Source organism: Ictalurus punctatus, chromosome 1, assembly GCF_001660625.3.
Source record: "Ictalurus punctatus breed USDA103 chromosome 1, Coco_2.0, whole genome shotgun sequence".
In the NCBI taxonomy this organism is placed as follows: domain Eukaryota; kingdom Metazoa; phylum Chordata; class Actinopteri; order Siluriformes; family Ictaluridae; genus Ictalurus; species Ictalurus punctatus.
In genome coordinates, this window is record NC_030416.2 from 9,369,203 (window position 1) to 9,394,555 (window position 25,353).

Here is a 25,353-nt window from a genome sequence, read left to right on the forward strand (position 1 = left end):
AAACATACCTTGTTCTCAGCAGTCAGCTGGCGGTACAACTAAAAGAAATTAAGAAATAAGGCATTATTGCACATAAGATTTAATGTACATAGTGGAAATGTTGTACACAAATCAATTACATCACACATGTGTTGGGTAACAGTTGGGAAATTATTTCACACTTGAAATTTTTTTGTTTTCATTGCATGAAATTCTATAAAGGAAAAATAGTTTGCAACTGCTTTTTTGTTTTATTTATTATATATCCATTAAAAATAGAAAAACAGATGCATTTGTGCAAAATCTGCATAGGTTTATGACTTTCCATTTAAAAAGCAACCTGTACTTACCTTAAAGGCCAGACAGGCAGCTAGTGAGTGCACACTGGATCAAAGAATGCAGTATTTGATTTGTATTTGATGCTCCTTAATCACTTGCTGTCAGGTCTCAGGTCAGACAACTGTTAAGTAAAAGGCTCCATTGTGAGTAAGTGATTTTATTTACAAACTTTTTTTTTCCCCCGAATGTCTATGTTAAGCTAATGGCCTCACCGATCTTTTATATTTAGTACTTTGGTATAACTACTGTAACAAACCAAAGCAAGCAATTTATCATGGTTGTAGTTACAAATTATTATTATTATTTTTTTTAAGTTTCACTTATGTAGAAATCAAGTGGTAAATAAAACACTAACACAAATTTGTACTTGTTTGATGATCATTGTGTAAAATGATATCACTTAAATCTGAAACAAATCAAGATTTAAGCCATACTTGTGTAAAACTGAAAAGCATTAACACGCAATTCACATACCATTTGCTTCAAATATAATGTAATAGCACATTTGAATAACACATTTGAATTGATCATTGCCTGCTAAGAACTAATATTGCAATTAAATGTGCAAAAATAAAGAATTCACAACATTAAAGTTCATAAATAAAGTTATGTGTAATAAAGTGGAATGACACAGGAAAAAAGTATAGAACAAGCTAGGAAAAAGCAGTTCTCCAAGGCAAGGTAAGACAAGGAACCAGCTGACATCTGTAAGTAATTATACCTCCTATCTGTGCAAATTAATACCAGCTGGGTTAGTAAATTGATGGTCTATAAAAAGGCTTTTCATTACCAAGGTTCCACACAAGAAACATCTCATGATGGTTAAAAGCAAATAGCTCTCCAAAGACATTCACAACCTTATTGTTGCGAAACATATTGATGGAATCTGATACAGACATATTTCAAAACTTCTGAATCCTCCAGTAAGCACCATTGGGGACATTATCCACAAGTGGAAGCAACATCACTCCGTCATCAACCGGCCACAAACAGGAGCTCCTCGCAACATTTCTGACCAGGGAGTCTGAAGAATTATCAAAAGAGTTGTTTGTTTGAGCTGAAATTTAAAAAAAGTGGGGGGATTATCAAAAAAGTAACCCAAGAGCCAAGGACCACTTGGAAAGAGCTCCAGAAACACTTGGAGGTAGCAGGTGCCATCGTCACAGAGAAAACACTAGGCAATGCACTCCACTGCTCACACTCACCCTGCAAGACTCCATTACAAAAGAAAAGGCATGTCAAAGCTCATTTACAGCTTGTTACAAATAATTTGGACAAGTCTATGAAATACTGGGAGAGTGTAGTCTGGTCAGACGAGAGCAACATGTAACTTTTTGGCTGTCATACTACACACCATGTTTGTAGAAGAAATGGCACTGCACATCACCCTAAAAACACTACCAACAGTGAGGTTTGGAGGTGAAGCATCATGGTGTGGGGCTGTTTTGCATCACATGGTACTGGCAGACTTCATATAACTGAAAGAATGATGAATGGAGCCCTTTACCGGGAGAATCTTGAGAAGAATCTGCTGCCATCCACCAGGATGATGAAGATGAGACATGGATGCTCCTTCCAGCAGGACAACGATCCAAACCATACAGCAAAGGAAACTCTCAATTGGTATCAGAGAAAAACATCAAGGTGTTAGAATGGCCCAGTCAATCACCTGACTTGAATCCAATTGAACAAGATTTAAAGACAATATGTTTAGAAGAATGGGCCAAAATCACACCTGAATACTGCCCATTAATTTCTTCATACAGGAAGCATCTTGAAGCCGTTCACCTCACACTTCCAGGGTTGGGGGATAGATCCCCACCATGGCCCTGTGTGTGTGCGGAGTTTGCATGTTCTCCCCGTGCTGTGGGGATTTCCTCCGGGTAGTCTGGTTTCCTCCCCCAGTCCAAAGACATGCATGGTAGACTGATTGGCATGTCCAAATTGTCCGTAGTGTGTGAATGTGTAGGTGATTGTGCCCTTCGATGGATTGGCACCCTGTCCAGGGTGTATCCCTTGTGTGCCCCATGCTCACTGGGATAGGCTCCAGGTTCCCTGTGACTCTGGGAAGGATAAGCGGTATAGAAGATGGATGGAGTTAAATACTTTTGTCCCATGTCATTCCACTTTATTACACATAACTTCATTTATGGACTTTAATGTTTGGATTTCTTTATATGTTTGGATTTCTTGAGTTATACCAAAGTCTGGTGAAAATTTCATGTGAATAGCCTCATTGGAAATATATTTACTGAAAAAAAAATGTTGATGCATTCAATACTTATTTCCCCCACTGTAGTTTGCCATTCTTTGTTTTGCTAAATGTTTTGACAATGTCTGAACAATGAATCAAGTGGCAGTTTCTTCCATGTTTTAGCCAACAAAACAGGTTGGTTTAAATTCTTCTCCTGGCTTTCTCCACACAAACACCCTACCATCCGATCAATCCAAGTTAAAACTGGATTCATCTGAAAATAACTCATCTTATATGGTATCTGGGAACTGATCTTGTGCTCTCAACTGGTGGCAGAAATGAAGAAGTGAATTAGTCTAATCAAAAGAGCCATGTGATTTACAGGAACTCTGAAAAAGTGGAAGCATTTTACATTGGAAAAGCACACCACAGGGGTTGTAACTATTGTGTAAATACTTGCTGCATAAGATTTACAGCAAAATGCAGTGATTGCTTTAATTAATATATATCAGGAAAAATTATTTTTAGCTCCTATTTAAAACAGAAAGGAAAAGAAAGAGGGAAAGAAAAGCAGCTTGAGGCACACACCTACTTTTGTACCCAATTTGCCTGAGGACTTGTCTATTTCCATGATGGATTTTTTAAAATCATTTAAGAGCTGAACCCCGTGTCTCTTTGCTATATGTACAAATGATTTCAGCATGTAACGTTTTCAAATTTGAAAGCAAAAATGAAAAGGTACTGTAGGTTTGCTTGATCACATTTAAGCTCTCATTTTTGATCTCAAAACCGCTGCTGCTCATATCATGTGGTCCATGACTGTACACAACCAGAATCTTCACCATGTTAAGTCACTGCTTGAAACTCCCATAAAGATACTCAATGCAGATTGTCAAATTGCCTTAACTAAGCCTAAATACATTTGCAAAGATATGAATTAGAAATGACTTCATAGTCAAATGACCTCATAGTCAAATCTAACGTACCTATATGATAAGGCCAAATCTGGATGATATGTAAAATAAGGCACAACACAAAAGCATATTTCTTTTCTTGGAAATAGTATAAGAGAAACTGTACACTGTAATCAATACAACACTAAATCCAAACCACGGTTAAAGTCCATCATACATTAAGTAAGTGTGAATTAACATTTGCAGAAATTGTTAATTTTCAAAAGCGCTCTATGAGGACTGGACAATATTTTTTTGTGTTTGTGTACAGAATTACAAGAAAATATTTAAAATAAACTAATTTAAATTAATTTCCTACACCAGTAATATTTTGTATCTCTACAGCCCAATTCACAAAGGATTACATACTTTGTGTCAAAACTGATTACATTAATGTTACATTAAAGTTTCTGAGCTTTTTTGGTTGTTCTATTTTTGTGTCAGTAACAATTAAAAGATAAAAACATGAATGGTTATTTGATTGTGGTTTTAAATCCAGGCAGGAGAAATGAAAAACAAGCTTTTTTTCATTGACTTAATAAATATGAATTTTTATACAATTATAAATTTGATGTACATTTTATAAATGTATAAACTTGTCAGGAATTATGTGTTCCACATATTTATGATGTACATGATATATTGCACAAAAGCTGTTGTTACTGTTGTTATAAAATAAGAATAAAGTTAGTTTACATGTAATAAAGTTAGTTATCATGACCAAAACTGGTCCTATGTGCAGATTCAAGTGTGAACATGTGTGAACATTCAAGTGTGAACATTGCCAGGTCTAATTGCTATAAGCCCTATGTAAAGAAAAAAAAAAAAAAAAGGGCAACACCTGTGTTTTTGTTGTTGTTGTTGTTGTTGTTGATGACTGATAACTTGATCTTAGTTCAGGTTGGGCAACTGTTAGAAATGTTCATTGTAAGTAAATGATTTTGCTTACCAACTTCCCTAGGCTAATGAACCCATTGATATTTAATATTAAGCCCATTAAAATACTAGATCTACTACAAAAAAAAAAGCTAATGTTATCTCGATTGTAGTTAAGAATGAACAGACTGTTTTATTGAAAAATATATTTTAACTTATTTTAAATTAACATTTCAAATTAAAACAAATATCACTACTGGTGAAGTAGTTCCTTTAACTCAAACTTGAACTAAACCCATTTCTATAATGTCATAGAAATAACGGAAAAGGGAACTAGTGAGTACAATTCCTATGAGCCACTGCACCTCACCTGACTATGTCACATGACTGTCTGCACCTGCTCTCAATTTCACACTCATTACTGTGCACCTGTGTAAGCCTCATTCTGTCACTGCATCACTGCAAACTGTTTCTGTTTTGTTGTCATTACCAAGCCTTGTTTCCCATATTGCTATTCTGTTTTTTTTTTTACTTTTTTTGTATCCTGCTTTTTGTACTTTGGTTACTCTGATATCCTGTTTGCTAATTGCCTGATCCTTTGCCTGCAGTGACTTTGAATCTGCCTTATGTATGCGATTTGTTTGCTGGACTTTATATACTAAAACTGCTTAAACTATATTTTGCATCAGTCTTGCATTGAGCAATGTTCTTTTTGAAGTGACTGACAATTCTCTCATGAGGTTTGGCACAACGTGGTGAGCCATGAACCATCCTTGCTTTCAAAGGCTGACCTTTATTGTGGATGCTCCTTTTATGCCCAATCCTAATACCCTCCCCTGTTACCAATTAACCGGATCCTGCAAAATGGTGTTACTTGAATATTCTTACGTTGCCCCGGTCCCAACTTTTTTTGAGTGTGTTGAAGCATCAAATTCTAAATTTGTTTATATTTACAAAATATAATTTAGATGGTCAGTAAAAACATTAAATATCTTTTCTTTGTACTTTTGTCAGTTAATTAACATTTCAAGTGATTTGACAAATCACAGATTTTAGTTTTTACTGCATTTTAGAAAAAATCCCAACTTTTATGGAAATTGGGTTAGTACTTATAAACCAAGAAAGTTGCTAGGTAAATTTTCTTACATTTTTTTGAAGAATAAACAATGATGCAATGTAGACCTTAGTTAAAATATGCTTAGTTAAATTTACTAAGATTTTGGGTGTGGAAATTGTTACCACACTTTTCTTGAATAAGTTAAACTGCAATATTTGGCATTCTTACCCTAAGGACCAGACAAGTAACTTGAGAGCACATGATTGGCACAAAGAATGCAGTCTATCCTGGAATGACATTGTGAAATTGTGTAAAGCCCTCATCAGTAAAGTGAAGGTATGGTGTCTCTCAGATTCAGAGAGCAGTAAAATCTTCTAAAATAACACTTAGTGGCGAATGCCTTGTAGCTGAAAGTCTTCAGTTAAAGCAGAGATGGAAGTAGAAGATTAATATACAACAGAGTAGACATGCACAAGTGTACAAACTTCGTAATAATGTTTATTATGATAGTCAGACACCTCTGGGGGCATTAAGGATTTTCTTTTTTCAAATACAATTTTCTCATAAACACAGTAAACATGGCATTTGAATGTAGCATTAGGCTATAAAAAAGACTAAAAACTGCTGGTTATGTATATATAATGATTACACAAAGCATTGCATCATTGCTGTAATAATTTACATATATCATAAATATATTATACAAATATAAAACTAACATTTTATGTATACAAATACAACCTATCATCTTACAGATTGATCCAAAAATCCTAGCTGTTGAAAGAAAATCTAAACAAGTCTAAGAAAATCAAAACTGAAACTGTAGATATAGAGTCTGAAACTCCTTTATAATTTTCTGACGTGAGATATTTCTGAGATTAAAGGAGTGAAAACAGAGAAAACCAGCTTTGCAACCAGCTGGATTTGACCAATCTCCTAACTGCAAACAATTTACACTTTCATATTTTTTTCTATTTTTAAACTGAAAATGAAATGTAAATAAAATGCATGTAAACCCCTTCTCCTGATATATAGCATACAATCATTGACTAGATGAGAGAAGACATTTGTAATGAGTACTTTGATGGTGTCAGTAAAAATGGTGGAAAAAATTGTTTCCTTCTCTAATGTAGATAAGTAAGAGTAAGCGTAAGAATAAGTAAACTATAAATGCCCCAAAACAATATTTAAGTATAGTTCCAAAATACAGTTACTAAAGTTAGAGTTACTTATGCTTACTTAAGTCTGTATTGTACCATAATTAACCATATTTTGTACTCTGTAGTATGTGTAGTTTTTACCCATTTTCTTTAATAAATCACCTCTGGCTCCATTACAAAATAAATAAATAAATAAATAAAAATAATGCTAACTTGTTAAAACATCTGCTGCCACATTCATTTTGTAATTTAGTACAGCATTACAGAAATCTAAATAAGAAGATATTAGTACTGTGAGCAGTTTCTTATTACCTTTTAAAGAAAGCACATAACTAATCTTGCCCATATTTTGTCAAAGAAAAAAAAATTGAAGTTAGTGATATTATTAGTGTGTATGTTAAAAATGAGATAAATTTGTCAGTGTATTATACATGTATGAGGACCCATGTTTATTTTCCCCATGGTTAAGAAAAAAGGGAACTTGACCTATAGGCCTAAACAATAAGCCTTGATCGTAATTCGTCGACAATTGTCATCTTTCTTTACTGGCTGTGAGCACATTTGCAATCATGTCAGCCATCAAAATTAATAATATGGGAACAAATAATTGCAACTACTATAATATATAAAATTAAATCGAATTAATTCTGTGAAGTAACTTATTTTAAGACCACTTAGTCTGGATGTTGTAAGATACTTATTTTAAGTCCTGACTGCTTCTTGAAAACATTTATGAAAAAATCCACAAAATCAGATGTGATCGTAGGTGTATGTACACGCAGAACCTGTCTTTGATAGCAAATAGTGCCCTTACAAAAATTAAGTAAAACTATGGCTTCTAGCTCATTCAGAGCCAGATTGACGATAGCATTTGTGAGTGGACACCCAGGCTCCAAAAGTCTGAGTTCAGAAGAGATTTGGTCTTTAGGGAGAAGGCAATCCAGAAAATGTTCCAGAATGCTGAACTCTGGTGGAGGGGCAGAAGGGCTCTGTTTTGTTTTCTTCACCCTAGGTTGTGGCTTCTTCACCCTAGGTTGTAGATTCTTAAGTTTTATCTCAAGGAAAGACCACTTGATTGTCTGTGGGCCTGTCTCAAATTTCACAGTGGAAAATGTACCAAGATTGGTCTCTATGTTTCCCTTGAAAGAAGGGGAAATGGATGCATTGAGACGCTTTGCCAAAATTAGAGAGAATATCAAATGCTCAAAGGTGTTTATATGTGTTATCTCGTTTTTCTTTATTGAATTGTATTTGTTTTTTAAGGTCTCAGTCAGTTGACCGCAGTGATTTTTATATGACTTCACTTGCTTCATATCAAGTGAGTACTCTTCTAAATCAGTGAAAGATTTAATGGCACTCAGTACTTCTGCCCCACTAATCTTCCCTGGTCTTCTATCAGGTGTGTATTTAAAAGGCTGTGGCAGCCGTAAGGCAACATTCGGGAGGTTTGTTTCAGTTCTGTGCTTAACTGTGAGTTCTAGTACAAGAGGATAATGATCAGAAACACCCTGTACTTCAGCTACATTAATTTTACACACTCGTCCCAATTTGTGCTCTGGCAGGAAAAACATGTCTATTCTGGAGCGACTGTCATTCTGATGCCGTGTAATGACCTCATCAGTAGGACGTTTGTATGACCAGGTGTCTCTGAGATTGAGAGAAACAGTAAAATCTTCTAAAAAAGCTCTGAATTGTGAATGTCTTGCATGAGAACTTAAAGATCTCCGATCAAAGCAGGGATGCAAAACTGTGTTGAAATCACCTCCAACCACTAGCATGCCCTCAGCTGTTTCCATTAAATAGTCTTTCAATCTACCCAAGACATTTCTGTCTGACTTATGATTGTACACGTTAACAAGAGTGTACAGTTCATGATGCAGTCCACAGAAGAGCACAATGTAACCTCCACTGAAGTCCTCATCATGGCATATGTACTCAAATTTTACTTCGTCTCTTATCAGTATTGCGACTCCTTTACTGCAAGAGTTGTGTACGGTGAAGAAGACTTTCCAGCCTGGAACATCTTCTAAGATTTTGTAACAGTCTGTCCCAACATGTGTCTCTTGTATAAAGACAATATCAGCCTGAAGGTCACTAAGGCTCTTTAAAATTGTTGAGAATTTTTGGGGTAACTTCTCGGTATTTTTAATACCATTTGTGTTCCAGGTGACAAAACAGAGGCTTTTCTGTTCTGCTTGCATTGTCATTATTAATGATTGAATGTCTGTAAATAACGTACACAATTTAAAACAATTACATTAGATTATATAGTATATTATATGATATCTGTCTAATGTGTGTTATGTGTTGTATGTTTAAAAGAACCCTCAATCTCAAATATCAGTCCCATAATAAGTACTATTTAATACAGATTATCCTTGTTGGAAACATACCTTGTGTTCAGCAGTCAGCTGGTAGAACAAATGAAAGAAATGAAAAAATACAAATTTAAGAAATTAAGAAATAAAGCTTCAGTTAATTATTGTACATAGTGGAAATATTGGGCACAAGTTTGGTAAATTATCTCCATATAATATTTTCCATATATATGTCCGTTTTCATGGCATACAATTTTACAAAGGAAAAATAATTTGCATAATTTTTGCTCATGTACAGTATCAGCTTTAAGGGGAAAGGAAAACAAAGTAGACAAACACATTCGTGCACAATATGCATGTGTTCTTGACTTTCTATTCAAAAAAGAAAAAATAAGAACTTCCTAATACATTGTATCATATTAGTGTACGGCACAATGTGTAAACTTAAAAAATAAATGATTCAGTGGTTCAGTAAATATGTCAAAAACAAACCTATGATTTTTATACAAAAATGCTAATCATTACTTAAATGCTTTAAGTTTAAGTGAATTCTTTTAAATTCACTTAAACTTTTAAGTGAAATTTTAAAACTTTAAAACTTTTAAAATCTTTTAAATACAAAACTAAAAACCCAAAGTGTATGTTTGTTTTTACTTATTTTTCTGTGTACGACTATTTTGCAACTGCTTACAAAACTAGAAAAAATGAACTCAATGTTTACTTGTTGGTTTGTGGTTTTTGAGCTGGATTTGCATGTGTTCACAGAACTTAATTTTGAACATTATGGATGGGTTGTTTTCTTGTTTTGTGTCAGCTTTAATTATAAAACATAAAGTTTTCTTGGTTTACCTTCTTTGTGTTTCTGTCATGCATATGGTGTGCACATGCACACAACTTAGTTCATAAATCATCTTAGGTTTTGCCAGTATGGACTTTATAAAAGATGATGTGGCTGCATTTATTCATTGGTGTTCTACTTGTGGTTGGAATCATTAACAGTGTTCATGACGCACAAGCAATAATGATAATGTTTAGATGATGTGTATTTCTTATAGAGTTGAGGTATATGTAGTTCATTCAACTCAAACTTGAGCAAAATGTACTTATAAACCAAGAAAGTTACTAGTTAAATTTGCATACATTGTTTAAAATACGCTTACTTAAATTTACTAAGATTTTGTGTGTGCAAATTGTTACCACACTTTTCTTGAATAAGTTAAACTCCATTATTTTATTCAGTGTAATGTCATGGCATTCTTACCTTATAGACCAGATAGGTAATTTGAGCGCACAAGATTGGCTCAAAGAATGCAGAGGGACACCAGTGTTTGCTCTGATGGTCCTTAATCACTTGATCTCGGTTCTTAGTTCAGACAGCTGTTAAGTAAATGTTTCCATTGTAAGTGATTTTGTTTACCAATTAGAATTTTCCCCTGGCTCTCCTATCCTCTATGTTAAGCTAATGGCCCCACTGATCTTTTACATTAAGTCAGTTGGGATAATTATATCTACATCAACTAAATGATGTTGATCATCATTGATTATAGTTACAAATTTATAGATGATGATTCATCATCTATAAATTCATCAAAAAAATCAAATAATCCATAAAACACAAAATTGAACACAGCTGACGTTCATTATTTAAAATGACATCATTAAAAACTAAAACAAATCAGTATTTAAGAAATACATATGAATATCCACATACATCATATACATTTACTTAAACTGCCTTCTGTGTTGTGTTATACTTCTGCATTTAGGTAAAACAGTGTATTATAAAAGAATTATATAATATTGTCTAAGAAATTTGGTGTATAAAAATATTATATATAACTTACCTTGTGCACTCATATGGTTGCAGAAATAAAGTGTAACTTGAAACAGGAACTTGAAAAAAGTGGAAGCATTTTACATAGGAATATAAATATGCCACAGGTGTTGTAAATATCTGGTCCCTAGGATTTACAGAAAAGGTGGTGATGATGGCAAGATGGGGATTTTTGCTCTTTTCAAGAGAACTGAAAGTGAAAAACCGAAAGCACATGTACACATTTGTGCATCATTTGCATGAGCACATCTCTATTTCCATGATTTCTATATTGTTTAACCCTCTTAAGACCTAAACCAAAACTTGCTTGAGAACATGTGTTTTTGAACACTAAACAATATGAAAATATTTGTTCACCCAATAAAACAACAAACAATAACAATAAACAAGTTGTTATGTATGAGGAGACTCGGGCGCGAGCAGAACTTGGCTGTGCGTGTCAGCAGACTCGGGCGCGAGCAGAACTTGGCTGTGCGTCTCAGCAGACTCGGGCGCAGGCAGAACTTGGCTGTGCGTCTCAGCAGACTCGGGCGCGAGCAGAACTTGGCTGTGCGTCTCAGCAGACTCGGGCGCGAGCAGAACTTGGCTGTGCGTCTCAGCAGACTCGGGCGCGAGCAGAACTTGGCTGTGCGTCTCAGCAGACTCGGGCGCGAGCAGAACTTGGCTGTGCGTCTCAGCAGACTCGGGCGCGAGCAGAACTTGGCTGTGCGTGTCCGCAGACTCGGGCACGAGCAGAACTTGGCTGTGCGTCTCAGCAGTCTCGGGCTTTGGCAGAACTTGGGCGGTCGTGTCAGTAGTCTTGGGCGTGGGCTGAACTTAGGCGACCGGGTTGGTAGACTCGGGTTTGAGCAGAACATGGTCGGCCGTATCAGTAGACTTGGGTGTGACATCAGGAACTTGAGACTTGACTTGGACTTGGATCTCAGGGACTTGAGTCTTGACTTGGATTTCAGAGACTGGAGACTTGACTTGGATTTCAGAAACTTGAGACTTGCCTTGGACTTCAGTGACTGGAGACTTGACTTGGACCTCAGGGACTTGGTTGTCCATGTTAACATCAACTTGGTGGCTCATCCGCTCATAATGCATGTGGAATGGAAGATCAGCATTGTTCACCATATTAACTCCCTTCAACAGCTCATCCAAGTTGTAACTCTGCCCTGGTTCTCCAAACTCCCTCAGAATCAGGTCCGAGAACTGCCTACTGTCCTCCAGTACCCGGGGTCTCATGGCTGCTACTCGCTGTGCCCACTTGCGAGCTGGGCCAAAAAATCGGGACATCATGAACTTAATCCATTGTTTCTCCCTTGGCTTCGGGTCAAACAGGCTGGAGAAGTAACTCTGGCAGTCAATCATAAAATAATCCGGATAACCAAAGAAGCCATCATACTGATCGGGAAGGTCCATGAAAGTCTATTGCGAAAACTGCATAGAATCCAAGGTGGGGATGATTGGAGTGGACCTCCGGGTTCTGCGTTCTCTCCGTTCTCGTGCTGCATCCATGATGGGTGGAATATTCTGTCACGTATCGTGACGTAACGGAGATAAGGTAGGATGCAATCGCAGTAGAACAGGTTTATTTAAGAGAGAGACAGGCAGACAAAATCAAAACAGGCGAGGGGCAAGGCAGGAATCAAGGTTGCGGTCACGTGCATTCACATGCTCTTCAGCCCGCTGCTTAAAGTCGTGACAGTATTGTTTTCATTATATCTAATTTTAAGAACAGTTGATAAGTTTTTATGTAGTTCCAAAATTTAAAAAAAAAAAAAAAAAGGATAATAATAATTTCTAGGTTTTAACTTTAAGCCATGACAGTGGGATACATGCACTTGCTTCTTTTTACATTCACGTCTATCAGTACGTTTACATGGACAACAATAATCCGATATTAAACCGATTAAGACAATACTCTGATTAAGAAACTACCATGTAAACACAGATTTCTGATGATCTTAATCCGACTAAAGTCATACTCGAAGTGAACACAAATCGAATTAAGACATGTGGAGTATTCCTGTTTTAGTTGCATTATCGAAGTGCATTACAGACATGTACGCACCTTCATCACACTATTAACATCGTGTGGGAGTTCCCTTTTTGAAAGGGAACTCCACGTTGCGTTTAGCATAACACTATGGGAGCACACCTCGTGCACAACCGGCATCTGAAGATTGTGTAAAATCATGCCTATTTAAAGGCATGCCATGATCAGGTGACGTGGCAATTAAGCGCGTTGCGTGATATATATATATATGGCACCTGTGAACCGTGCCATCAGCCTTATTATCTTCAGTGAGACTACATGTGGTTGTTTGTGTAAAGAAACAAAAAGATGCTTCATTTCCTCTCTGTCTTTTCTCAAAATCTCTGGACTTTCCTATCCCTTTAAAAAAAGAGAAGAAAAAAAAGGAATGAGCGAGAGAGAAAAATATGAGTGAGAGAATTCAGGAAGTGCGTTACATCTTGCTCCCGTTTCATCATGGGGAGTAGTGCACACTTTTTGTGTGAAGTGTCTAGCTGTGGAGCATGCGATGGCAGCCTCGAGAGGCTGTGCATTGTAACGCCTACATTAGGCAGCTTCCCTCGCGTCTTGCTCTCTTCTCAGAAGACGAAGCAAGTTGGGTTTCAGAGCCTCGCGGATCTAGGCTGGCAGCTTCCAAGGCAGTTAGCCATCTCAGGGCCGGGGGATCTCTTATGGATCCGGAGGAGGAGCCGGAGACGAGCACTGCTCTATCTCATGCTCTGTCTTCTAGGTCCGGCTCTCCGCTGGATTTTGGAGCTCACGTCGTGACTCCTCCTATGGAAAGCCAAAAAAACACAACAACAAAAAAAACCCACACACACAAATAATAGTAATAATTCCTCTCTGACTCCGAGGAGCCAGAAGGATGTGCTAAAAACTGAGACCAGCATATAAGGAGCTGCTTGAAGTGATTACTAAGGCTGAATGAGCATTTTTCTCCCCAGTGAAAGTAAATCCCTCACACTGAACACTCCCCCTTTCTTCCAGAAGTGCGTGACAAAATATCAGGCATCTGGGGGAAAACCATGCATAAGCTGTATTTATAACCCCACGATGTTGGATTATTCAGCCATTGTGGGGAATGAACGGCATGGCTATTTAGCTATGCTGAAGGTGGAGGAGGTGCTTGCGAGCTACCTCTCTCCATCGACAGCAGGTAATTTAGGGGTGCTGGCTTTGCCATCCAAGCCACCGTGTAAGACCACCATTGGTGGGCAAGGCCTATGCAGTATTAGTCTTGCTTGTGGGTCACTGCAGACAATGACAGTGTTGCAGGCCTACCAAGCAGACATGCTGAGTGAGCTCGACATATGGCGGCATTCAGCCAGTTCCTTCCATGTTGTGTTGGGTTCACCTGAGCATCCACGAGTGGAGCCTGGGCCAGCACTAGTGCGAGGGAGACACAGAAGGCGAGTATGGCAGCCCACCAACCCCCACAGACAGCCAGGCCTGCTACTAGGCCTGATCTGAGAAGGGTCATAAAGGCCAAGCAGACAAAGAAGAATGTTCCTGAGGGGCCGTGGAGGGACGTATTAGGGGACATGAGGTTGTTAGGGCAGTTAATCCCCAGTGCTACCGTATGGCCTCCCCTAGCCAAGGCTGACCCAAGTTTTCAGTGTTCTCTAGTCAGCGAGCTGTCACAGGGAAATGAAAATCTGATGCTTTCCCTCCAATAGAACGTGGAATAGTTAACGTCACTAAAAGACCATTTGGCAGCATGGAAACTACTGCCAAACGTGTCTCCATGGGTTCTGTCTACCGTAGAAAAGGGTTACCGGGACCAGTTTAGAGCTCGACCCCCCCGGTTCAGAGGTGTGCTCACCACAGTAGTCAGCACAGACCAGAGCCCAATGTTAGCACAGGAAGTAAGATCCCTCTTGGACAAAGGGGCCATAGCACATGTACCCTGTTCCCTGAGGGAGGGAGATTTTTACAGCCGTTATTTCCTGTTCCGCAAGAAATAGAGGAGTATGCGGCCAATTTTAGATCTGTGTCATCTTAACTGTACTCTTTGGACATACAGGTTCAAGATGCTAACACCCAAACTTATCGTTCCACAGATTCAGTTTGAGGACTGGTTTGTGACGATAGATCTAAAAGGTGCATATTTCCACATAGAAATATCGCTAGCTTTATCCCCTCACACATTCACAAAGTGCATGGATGTCATTCTGGCTCCACTGTGACTGCAGGGCATCCATGTACTAAACAATCTGGACGACTGCTTAATTCTAGCACGATCTAGGGAACTGGTGGTTCAACATTGAGATGTTGTTCTTACCCACATGAAGAGCTTGGGGCTCAGGTTGAACCTCAGAAAAGTATGATTTCTCCAGTGAAGTGGACAACTTTTCTAGGGGTTATAAGGATTCTACTACGATGATGGCATTTCTATCCACAACAGTAGGGTCAATCCTATCAAATTTGAGCAAGATAAAGCTGTATCTTGGCATCCCCTCCAGTTTCTATGGGAGACTCTTGGCAGCCAACATCATACCATTGGGCCTATTGCACAGAAGACCATTTCAGTGGTGGCTGAGAAGTTGGGGGTTTGTCCATGGATGAAACCTCTGAGAGTAATCAGTGTCACGCGGTGATGCCTACATGCCCTGAGAATTTGAGTGTCCCGGGTTTCTAGCCTTGGGTCACACTCTAGGTGTGTCTCCTTAGTGCAAGGTGGTAATGGCAGACACCTCTCTCACGGGATGGAGCGCAGTCTTAGACAGCTGTCCAGCTCACGGTCTCTGAAGTGGCCCTCATCTGGAGCGACATATAAATTGCCTAGAAATGTGGGCCATATTTCTAGCAATGAAATTCCTTCTTGGTCAACTGAGAGGTCACCATGTGTTTACAGACAACATAGCGGTGGTCTCATATATTGACCACCAGGGAGGATTATGTCCGCACCCCCTGTTCAGGCAGGTGCAACTAATTCTTCTCTGGGCAGAAGAAAAGTTTTGTCAGTGAGTGTAATGTACATTCTGGGCAATTGGAATGTAGGGGCAGATATCCTGTTGAGGCAGGGGCTGAGGCCCAGGGACGTGGCTCCATCCAAAAGTGGTGAAGTCCATATGGCGGAGGTTTGGCCAAGTGGGACTGCATGTGTTCACCTCTGAGGAGACAACATACTGTGGTTCGCTTTCACACCTCCCACACAATTAGGGCTGGACACCATGGTGCACATGTGGCTGAGGTCACATCTGTATGCTTTTCCCAGATCACTCTGCTCCCAGAAGTTCTAGCGAGAGTTCACCAAGACAGTCTATGTCTGCTGCTAGTAGCACCTTATTGGCCAGCTCGAATATGGTTCTCAGATATAATATCCCTGCTGGATGGCACTCCTTGTGAGATTCCTATCCGAAGGGATCCACTGTAGACCCAGAGAACTGTGCAATAGCAGGGTGGGCTCCTTCTTCAATCAAGGTTTATGTGGTTGCTATTTCGGCCAGCCACACCCCTGTTGAACATCCTCTAACTTTGAGGTTCATGCGTGGTGTGAGGTGGCTGAGGCCCATCTGTAGGCCACGCATACCTTCCTGGGATCTTTCTGTGGTCCTGGAAGGTCTGTCAGGTACCCCGTTTGAGCCCTTAGACTGGATCTACTGTCTCAAGCTGGAGGGCTGATTTATCACCCTCGGCCAGAACTATGGAAACTGTGGGTCTGGCCCCTGAGGGGCACCAGCTCATAGATTCTGGTCTCAGAACTGAGGTTGTAAAGACCATGTTAAATGCTAGAGCACCATCCACAAGGAAATTGTATGCACTCAAGTGGCGGCTTTTTGTCTTGTGGTGTGAGGAACGCCAGGTAAACCCAGTGAATCGCACGATAGCTACAGTCCTGGAGTTCTTACAAGGACGTTTCTCAGCGGGGTGGGCTCCTTCTACAATCAGGGCTTACGTGGCCACCATTTTGGCGTGGTGTCAGGTAGCTGAGGCCCATCTGCAGGCAGCGCATACCTTCCTGGGTCCTTCTGTGGTCCTGGAAGGTCTGTCAGGAGTCCCACTTGAGCCCTTAGAGTCAGCCTCTGAGAAGCTTCTGCCTCTAAAGGTAGCTCTTCTGGTGGCCCTGACATCTCTTTAGAGAGTAGTCGATCTACAAGCTCTCTCAGTTGCTCCTTCCTGCCTTGCCTTTTCCCTGGATTAACCAAGGTCTTCCTGTATCCTAGGCCGGATTATATTCCTAAAGTGCCTACATCTGCTGCCCAGCCTGTGGTGTCGCAGGCTTTCTGCCCTCCTCTGTTCCTCACACTGGAACAAGAGAGAATACACCAGCTGTGTCCAGTAAGGGCTCTCTGTACTTACTTATTTTCATTATACCGCTAGTTCTCTTTGCAGAATAGCAATCCTTGCTGCCTGTTTCTCCCAACCAATCTTTTCTCCAAATGTCTCTCTTATTTCACTTTTTCCTTGTTTCAGCATAAAATAGATAAGATAGACAGCTCTCGGGTCTATTTTAATGATACAGTGGAATTTGGGGACCAGTGTCCCACTTAGTATGGGATCACTCCAGGTGAAAGACTGTGTTGTGTGTCAGCCTCGCTTTGATTTCTCCAAAAGCAACAGCACACAAAATACCAATCATTCTATACTGGAGCCTGCATTCTTTTTGAGTTGAAGCAGAGGGAAGTGTAAGGTGCTTCAATACATGAGAATGATGAGATGATCTTTCAGAACTTCTAAGAGATGCTGTCAACTGTTTGGATGGCTAAACTAGAGTTAAGTAATGCTTTAAAAGAAATCCCGCCTATGAAGATTTGTCGGCCTTAACACGCAGTAATTGCCCTCTCCTACAAAAATATGTTGAAATACATTGAAAACACACAAAATATTATGTTTAATACATATTTTAACTTACAGAGGCCGCCATTACATCTGCAGTGCACTCTGAGTCAATGATGTAAAATGGTTTCATGTGAGCTACTAGCCCCTGCAGCAGAAAAAGAATGTAACAATGTGCTGCTTTTGGCTGTGATTTTCTAGTTCTTGTTTGCTGTGATACAGGGGATATCTGTAAATATAATCAAATCTGTAACCATGTTGTTAGTGCGTTTTTTTCTGTAAATTCTCATAAAGTGAAGCTCCTGTAAAATTAGCCTAAAACACCTAGCCAAGGCATACCCAAACTAAAATTAAAGCTGTTCTTGAACCATTTGGAGTACATGCATGGTTTTGGTCTCTTTTTGAAAGGTGGACTATATATACTTCATAACCGAATTGTTTGGACCTTTGCCAGTATAACAAGACTGTTTTTGTCAGGATGTTACTGATCAGTGGATTACTATGAGGATTCATATGAGGTGAGTTGCCTCCATTTCCTAAGTGCTTGTTTGTATATCAGTGGTCTGACAGAGACGTTGATTGTAGCTGCTGTTTGTATCTTGAAATGGTTTATATTTATATTGAAGCACAAGAGTCTTAGCTTTCCAAAGATATGAGTACCTTCATACACACAGAATCTGTGTAGATGGATTTGCTCATAACATGGTGACAGCGTGCTGACCGTGGGAATTTTAACAGGATAAAGTATACGACAGCAAGATAATAGCTGGTAATCTTTCAAATTATTGATATTAGAATATGTTTCATAATAAAATGATAGTTTAACTGACTGATGAAGGTATGTTTCATTATGGACAACTAAAAGATGGCATTTGCCTAAGACCCTAAGGTAATAATAAGGTAATACAGCAAGATAAGAATAATAAGTTCCTATACAGCTAATTACATCTAGATCATTTCATGTGTGACTAGAGTGCCTGTAATCCAAACACAGACTGAATAAACATAAACTGATGCTACTGACACAACACCTCCCACATGCACTTTCATTTTCATTTTAGTCAGTGCTTTCAGCTTCCATGCAGATAAGTACTCAAACTGTACCTAAGCAAAGATAATATGAATAACAAATAACTTGAGGTTTCTTTTGCATAGTAAAATCTATCCTACATGAAAGACAATTCAGGATTTACTAGGGTACAAAATGAAAGTATATTTCCTCTCTAACATAAAAACAATCCCTGTTAATAGTAATGCTGATATATTTCTACACATTTTAGACAGTTTATCACTTTAAACCATAGATTCAAGAAATAATATTTATTACAATGGTTAAGAAGAAAAACATAAATTTATACCATGCATAGTTCAAATATTTCATTTTTGTTTCACTTTTGTTTTCTTTACAATTTTATGGTCAGGTGTTTCTTCCATTAATAGATGCAGTATCACAACAGAAAGACTGAGATGGATGCAAATGCAGTAGAGGCAGTTTAATCACAATCGGCAGACAAATCCAGAATGTGAGGCAAGTTCAAGGTCAGAAACAGGAAAAGGCTCAGGCCATCAGCAAACAGCAAAATGTAGAAAAACCAAAATACAGAAACCAGGAAACAATCCTAGTCAAAAACCAGCATACGTGATACGTGAACAAAAGACTTGGTAAGATCAGAGTTAACATTACTGAGTTTTACTTTGTAACCGTTTGAATGTCCAAGATCTGTTTATATAGAGTTTGAGTGTAATTTGAAACACGTGTGCTCGATTAGAACTCTCTGTGGATTGTAGTCTGTGGTGGCCATACCTGTATGGATGAAATGTTTGTAAATGATTGTTGATTTTGGACTCTTGGCATTCAAAAAAATCCATTCACATGTGTATCCAGGTCTCCACATATATTGCACTGCTACTAAATACTGACATAATCTATTGATAGAGAAGACTGAAAATATACAGCTAAATACTTTTGCTGTAAGTTGTGTCAGCCCCATAAATAATTTGTAGAGCTGTAACTTCAAACGATAGATTGTCAGCTGTCCCATTCACTAACATGGGAATGGGTTTGGTTAAAAATCTTACTGCAGCCAGCCATTAGATGCACTGAACAAAGGGAATATGTGGTCAGTCAGATTTAAGAAAAATACTATTTATATTTTACATAAAATATTTAGATTCTCATCAAAATGTGATTTCATTGCTTATAGTAAATTTAATTTAAACAAGTATCTAATATACTGTTTAGAATTATGTGTTGTGAGTATGATCAGTTCACAGGGTCCTAGGTCCGAGCTCAGGTGAGAGTGCAGTGTTTGATTGTATTCCAGGGTTTTTAAAAAGCATGATTAATTCATGCTAGCTGTATGAAAACAAACTGTTTTAATGTACACATTTGGTTGCCAGTTACCACCATAATGTATTGGTTTTGGAATGTTGAGAATGTGATTTAAAAACAGATTTGAAGACCGTCCGAGGCAGCCAAGACCAGGATTAATATTTATATTTAAGATTTTATATATTTCCCAAACATTTATGAACCTGACTGTACATTTCAAGACAACTGACACGTTTTACACGACACAGCTTTTATTTATTAAGAAAGAAATATGACATTAAGAATTTCCCAAAAAACAATGTCCTCATAAATAGAGTAAAGACTTAATGTAGCATTAGATTCAACAAAAGAAAAAACTGTTTATATATCTATAATGATTGCAAACATAAAGTCCTGAACCATTGCTGTAATAACTGACAAAGAACTGGACAAGAATTTGAAAGACAAAAGTCAAATGATAATCCTTAAAACATTTTAAGCAAAAATACGTTGATTGCATTCAAATATATATTTATATTTTACAGATAACTCCAGTAATCCCAGCTTATGAAGCACATGTTAACATTAGCAACTGTATAACAGTGTCTGAAACCCTTTATATTTTACTGAATCTATTTTAATTGTGGTTCCAGTGATGGACTGTGATCACCCACTGTGTTACTAGAGGGCCCTTATCTATGGTCATTCCTGAAAAGCCCAACAGAAAACCCCTTTTCCTCCAAGTGTTTATAAACTGAAGTGCATTTCAAAATACTTTCTTTCAATCCCAATAAAGAAGACCATAACGATGTACGATATCATTACCTTAGAATGGATCACATTCAAGAAATTACAGTAAACATATTTACAACCAGTAGTCAATACAATAATAAACAAATGCATTAAATAAAAACAGCCAATAAAATCAGAACAGCAATCAAAATTAAACATAAAAGTAAACACACACACACACACACACACACACACACACACACACACACACACATATATATATATATATATATATATATATATATATATATATATAAATTTTGGTCAGACATGAAAAAATAAATGCACCTCTGACAGAGGTTTAAATGCAATTTCAATTTGCAAAGCAGATGTTGTACAGAACTTGTCATATGCTTAATATTCTTCAAATGGTTGCTGTTGAAAAGCCCTTTAATCATTCTCAAAATATTTAGTATCTAGGTAACGCTGTATATCAATAAAGTATTTTAAAGTCAGGATGACAATATAAAATTAAATAGTTTGTCTTGGTCGTGTCTGGATATTTTGTAATCCTACCACAGTAAATGTATAAATGTAATCTAGCTGTAACATACATTTGTGTACTTTAATCATCTCAGTCTCTATCTATGAAATTGTTTTTGAAATTTAATTCCTGATTCTTCCTGGAATTTCTCAATTAGCCAAACAACTCGCTCCTGTTTGCTCTGGTGTGCATGTATGAGCAGAGCCTGTCTGTGGAAACAAACACTACTCCTGCACTTCTTCTCACTATTGATAATCCAATCTAGTTTATTCAGAGCTAAATTAAGGATAGTGCTGGTAAGTGGACAGCCAGGCAGCAAATGTCTTACTTCCCCAGAAGAGCCTTGGACTTCTGGAAGAAGGCACCCCAGAATACGGAACATGGTTGGGGGGACAAAGGACCTCAAGTCTTTATGAAGTTCACGGCTTGTCTCAAGGAAAGAAAACTTAATCTCTTGTATGCCTTTCTCAAATGTCACAGTGAGAAATTTATCAAGATTTTTTTCTGGCTTTTCCTTGATATAGGGGGAAATGTATGCACTAAGGCGCTTGGCTAAAATTTGAGAGAATATCAAATATTCTGCACTGAAGACGTATCTGTCTCGTGAAGGATAAGATTCTTTAAACGCTTCAGATACATGATTTGTCTTTAACATGTTGTTGTAAGTTATCTTTAAGCTTTCTGTCACTGGGCATCGATGGCTTTTATAGTAGCCCACTTGCTTTTCACCAGGTCTTTGTTCTTGTGAGTCAGCCAAAGTCTTGATGGCACCCAGGATTTCTGCCCCACTAATCTTCCCTGGTATCCTGTTGGGTCTTCTGTTATTTGGAATTTGCTTAAAAAGCAAGGAAACTTTTGGAAATGTTTTTTCCGTCTGTTGCTGCACTTCAAGTTCCAGGACAACTGGATTATGATCAGAAATGACATTGCCCTGTACAGTGATATTACGTGCTCGTACCAGTGTGTCTTTGTGCAAGAAAAACATGTCTATTCTGGACTGACTCTCATTCTGACTTCGTGTAAAGCCCTCATCAGCATAGCGTAAGTATGACCAGGTGTCTCTGAGATTCAGAGAAGCAGTAAAGTCTTCTAAAACATCTCTAAATGTTGAAGGCCTTAAAGTTGAAGAACTCCGATCAAAGCTGGGATGTAAAACTGTGTTGAAATCACCTCCAACCACTAGCACACCCTCAGCTGTCTCCATCAAATATTCTTTTAATCTACCTAAGACACGTCTGTCTGCCTTATGATTGTACACATTAACAAGAGTGTGCAGTTCACCATACAGATGACAGAAGAGCACAATGTAACCTCCACTACAATCCTCATCATGGCATATGTACTCAAATGGTACGTTGTTTTTTATCAGTATTGCAACTCCTTTGCTTTTAGGGCTGTGTACAGTGAAGTAGACTTTCCAATCTTTAACATCTGTCAAGATGTGGTAAGAATTTGGCCCTACACGTGTCTCTTGTATAAAGACAATATCAGCCTGAAGTTTACTGAGACTGTGCAACACATGTGCAAACTTTTCATCTGGGCTTCTTATACCATTAGTGTTCCAGGTGACAAAACGGAGGCTTGTTTTTTCTTGGGGCATCATGATTAATGATTGGACTTCTGTAAATAAAATACACAATTAAAATCACAGTTATTTTAATATTTTTTGTCTACTGTATGGTATATATGTTTATAGCATGGATCAAACAGCATGTCACGGATTTCCCCTCAACTGCTCGAAGCACAACAAAGCGCTCTTCTGTTTTTTTCAGTGACTTTGTTCATTTTCTACACGTGTGTTTTGTTATGGTTTATGACTTGTCTCTGCCCCTGTTACATTATTGGATGTCTCCCACACGTGTCATTATTATTCACAGCTGTTTATGCTCTACCTTTGATTTCGTTAAGTATTTAAATCTATCGTGTGCCTTTGTTCATGGTGAAGTATCATGAGTGTTTGTACTGTATCATGCCTTTTGATCCTCGTTTTTGTTTCATAGTTTTGATCCTGTTCTCATCCTCGTTTATCGATTCCTGTCTTAGCCTAGTTCATCCTCTTTGATTTTTGCCTGACCATTTGCCTGTTTATGACGATGTATTTTGCCTTTCGATTTGGATTTGTATCTCTCTCTTCAATAAAGCTCTTAATTGCACTTGCACCCGTCTCTAAAACGTTTTACATGACACATCACATATCTTAATTGTTTCATATCAGGCCATAATTGTGTGAAGGAGTTTTGAGAATGTCATTTTATGAGCACATCCCTCTGTGTATTGTGTGTTCTTAATACAGTTTTTACTACATACTCATTCACCTTTTTTAGACTTATAGTTGAAAAGGTATATAAGTGAACTGTATATTAGTAAAGAAATATGTAAACCTGACTAAAAGATATCATTTGTTGTAATAAATTTCAATACCAAAATAAATAGTGTATCATACAGATTTCCTTGTTGGAAACTTACCTTGTGTTCAGTAGTCAGCTGGTGGTACAAATGAAAGAAATAAACAAAATACATATGTATGAAGTTATGATATAAGGCATTTGTTAAATTTACAGAAATTATTGTACATAGTGGAGATCTTGTACACAAATTAATCACGTGTGTGATTAATTTGTGTATTAATAGCCTATGATTTATTTACATTAAAAATCAAGCAATCCGTAAAACGCTAACACAAATTTGAGAGTTGATGCTCATTATTTAAATTTACATAACTTAAACTAAAATATATCAGTATTCGAGAAATACTAAAAATTACATAAATGTGTATAAATACATAAATTACACACAAATGTCCAGTTCAGACACCATTTCCTTCAAAATAATCCTTTATGCATTATGTGTTCTTAAGCTTTTCTTCTTTTTTTTTTAAAATAAGTATTGCAAACGTTATTATGTAGTTTCCCTCTTTGGGAACTTACCTTGTGCTCTCAGCCGGTGACAGAAATGAAAGAGAAAAAGAAAAAGCAGGTTGATGCACACACACACACACACACACACACACACACACACACACACACACACACACACACACACACACATATTTGCATGAGGATTTGTCTGTTTCTGCAATCTGTTCTTTAACGCTTTAGACCTAAACCTAAGCTTGGCAATATGCGTGTTGGTTTAAATAAATGTAATAAATGCAAAATTAGCAAGAACATACAGAATGTAATACACTGAATGAAGTTACAATAGAACATAAAGAATAAAACACATTTTAAACTATTAAATGCCGTAAAACATTACAGTACTGTTCAACTACTCATAGATAAATATCCTGGAACTAAGCAGGAACAAATGGGTAGTTCTTTGTTAGCATCTATCTTATTCTTATAAAATACTAAGAACTACTGGTTAATTCTGCCTGCAGTCATTTTAAACCAGAAGTGGTGACTGTTCTAGTTTTGTGCTGATGCAGTGCCACTTGCTGGTACTAAGACATACTTACATGTGATGCCGTGACATCACCTGAATATAGTATCATTTACATTTACATTTATTCATTTAGCAGATGCGTTTATCCAAAGCGACTTACAAATCAGGACCACCTTGAAGTTTAATATCTTCCAAGAACAGCATGTCCTGAATAGTTTTATATCTCGTACCAAATTTGTCAATGCTAACAACTTTATAATATTTAAGAAGTACATGTAATGCTTTTTAATTGATTTTATAGTTATGATTAATACATGCGGCCTTTTATTTACACTTCAGCATCTGATAGCAAGACAATCCAAACCGTCTGATGGCAAGACTGTAGAGAGGAGATGGTATATGAAATGCCAAAAGTGTCACATTTCTCCACAAAACAAGTACTTTTTTTAACAGCACAGTTGAATTCTCAGGGACGTGTATAGCAGACACAATACAATAAAAAAGGTAATAAAAAGATTTAAAACAGAAAAAAATAAAACATTGGTGCTTGAACATTAATTTGAACATTATATATACAATCAAGTATATAAATATTGCCTATTACACTCAAGCCAACCAGGACAGCCAGGAACCTTGGGGTGACTTTTGATGACAGCTTGATCTTTACAGACCACATTTCAACAACTGCATTGTCCTGTAGGTTCGTTCTGTATAACATCAAGAGAATCAGACCCTATCTCACCAAACAGGCTACACATCTACTAGTCCAGGCTCTTGTCTTCTCAAAACTGGCCTACTGCAATGCACTACTCTCGAGCCTCCCAGCGAGCTCCTTCAAACCCCTTCAGATGATTCAGAATGCAGCAGCAC

General features: G+C 37.7%; 4 protein-coding genes across 8 annotated transcripts in view; all 4 read right to left on the reverse strand.

Moving 5' to 3' along the window:
* The window catches only part of LOC108278470 (uncharacterized), a 203,173-nt gene that overhangs the window by 165,058 nt on the left and 12,762 nt on the right, over nt 1-25,353 (reverse strand). The window lies entirely within an intron of this gene.
* The window catches only part of LOC108279266 (uncharacterized), a 202,246-nt gene that overhangs the window by 68,090 nt on the left and 108,803 nt on the right, over nt 1-25,353 (reverse strand). The window lies entirely within an intron of this gene.
* Nucleotides 5,877-10,871, reverse strand: LOC108265679 (uncharacterized). 3 transcript variants are annotated; one of them, XM_017468263.2, is made up of 4 exons: nt 10,721-10,871; nt 10,138-10,253; nt 8,952-8,969; nt 5,877-8,782 (listed from the first exon to the last, which is right to left on the reverse strand). In XM_017468263.2, the coding sequence occupies exon 4, from the start codon at nt 8,763-8,765 to the stop codon at nt 7,233-7,235; it is 1,533 nt and encodes a 510-aa protein (XP_017323752.1). In that variant the 5' UTR covers nt 8,766-8,782; nt 8,952-8,969; nt 10,138-10,253; nt 10,721-10,871; the 3' UTR covers nt 5,877-7,232. The 3 variants fall into 3 exon arrangements, with proteins under 3 accessions (XP_017323752.1, XP_053536227.1, XP_047010602.1); XM_053680252.1 differs by having other exon boundaries at nt 5,877-8,969; XM_047154646.2 differs by lacking the exons at nt 10,138-10,253; nt 10,721-10,871 and having other exon boundaries at nt 8,952-9,182.
* LOC108265703 (uncharacterized) lies at nt 20,863-24,112 on the reverse strand. 2 transcript variants are annotated; one of them, XM_017468325.2, is made up of 3 exons: nt 24,027-24,112; nt 23,566-23,583; nt 20,863-22,719 (listed from the first exon to the last, which is right to left on the reverse strand). In XM_017468325.2, exon 3 carries the CDS (start codon nt 22,700-22,702, stop codon nt 21,197-21,199), a length of 1,506 nt encoding a protein of 501 aa, XP_017323814.1. In that variant the 5' UTR covers nt 22,703-22,719; nt 23,566-23,583; nt 24,027-24,112; the 3' UTR covers nt 20,863-21,196. The 2 variants fall into 2 exon arrangements, with proteins under 2 accessions (XP_017323814.1, XP_017323808.1); XM_017468319.3 differs by lacking the exon at nt 24,027-24,112 and having other exon boundaries at nt 23,566-23,641.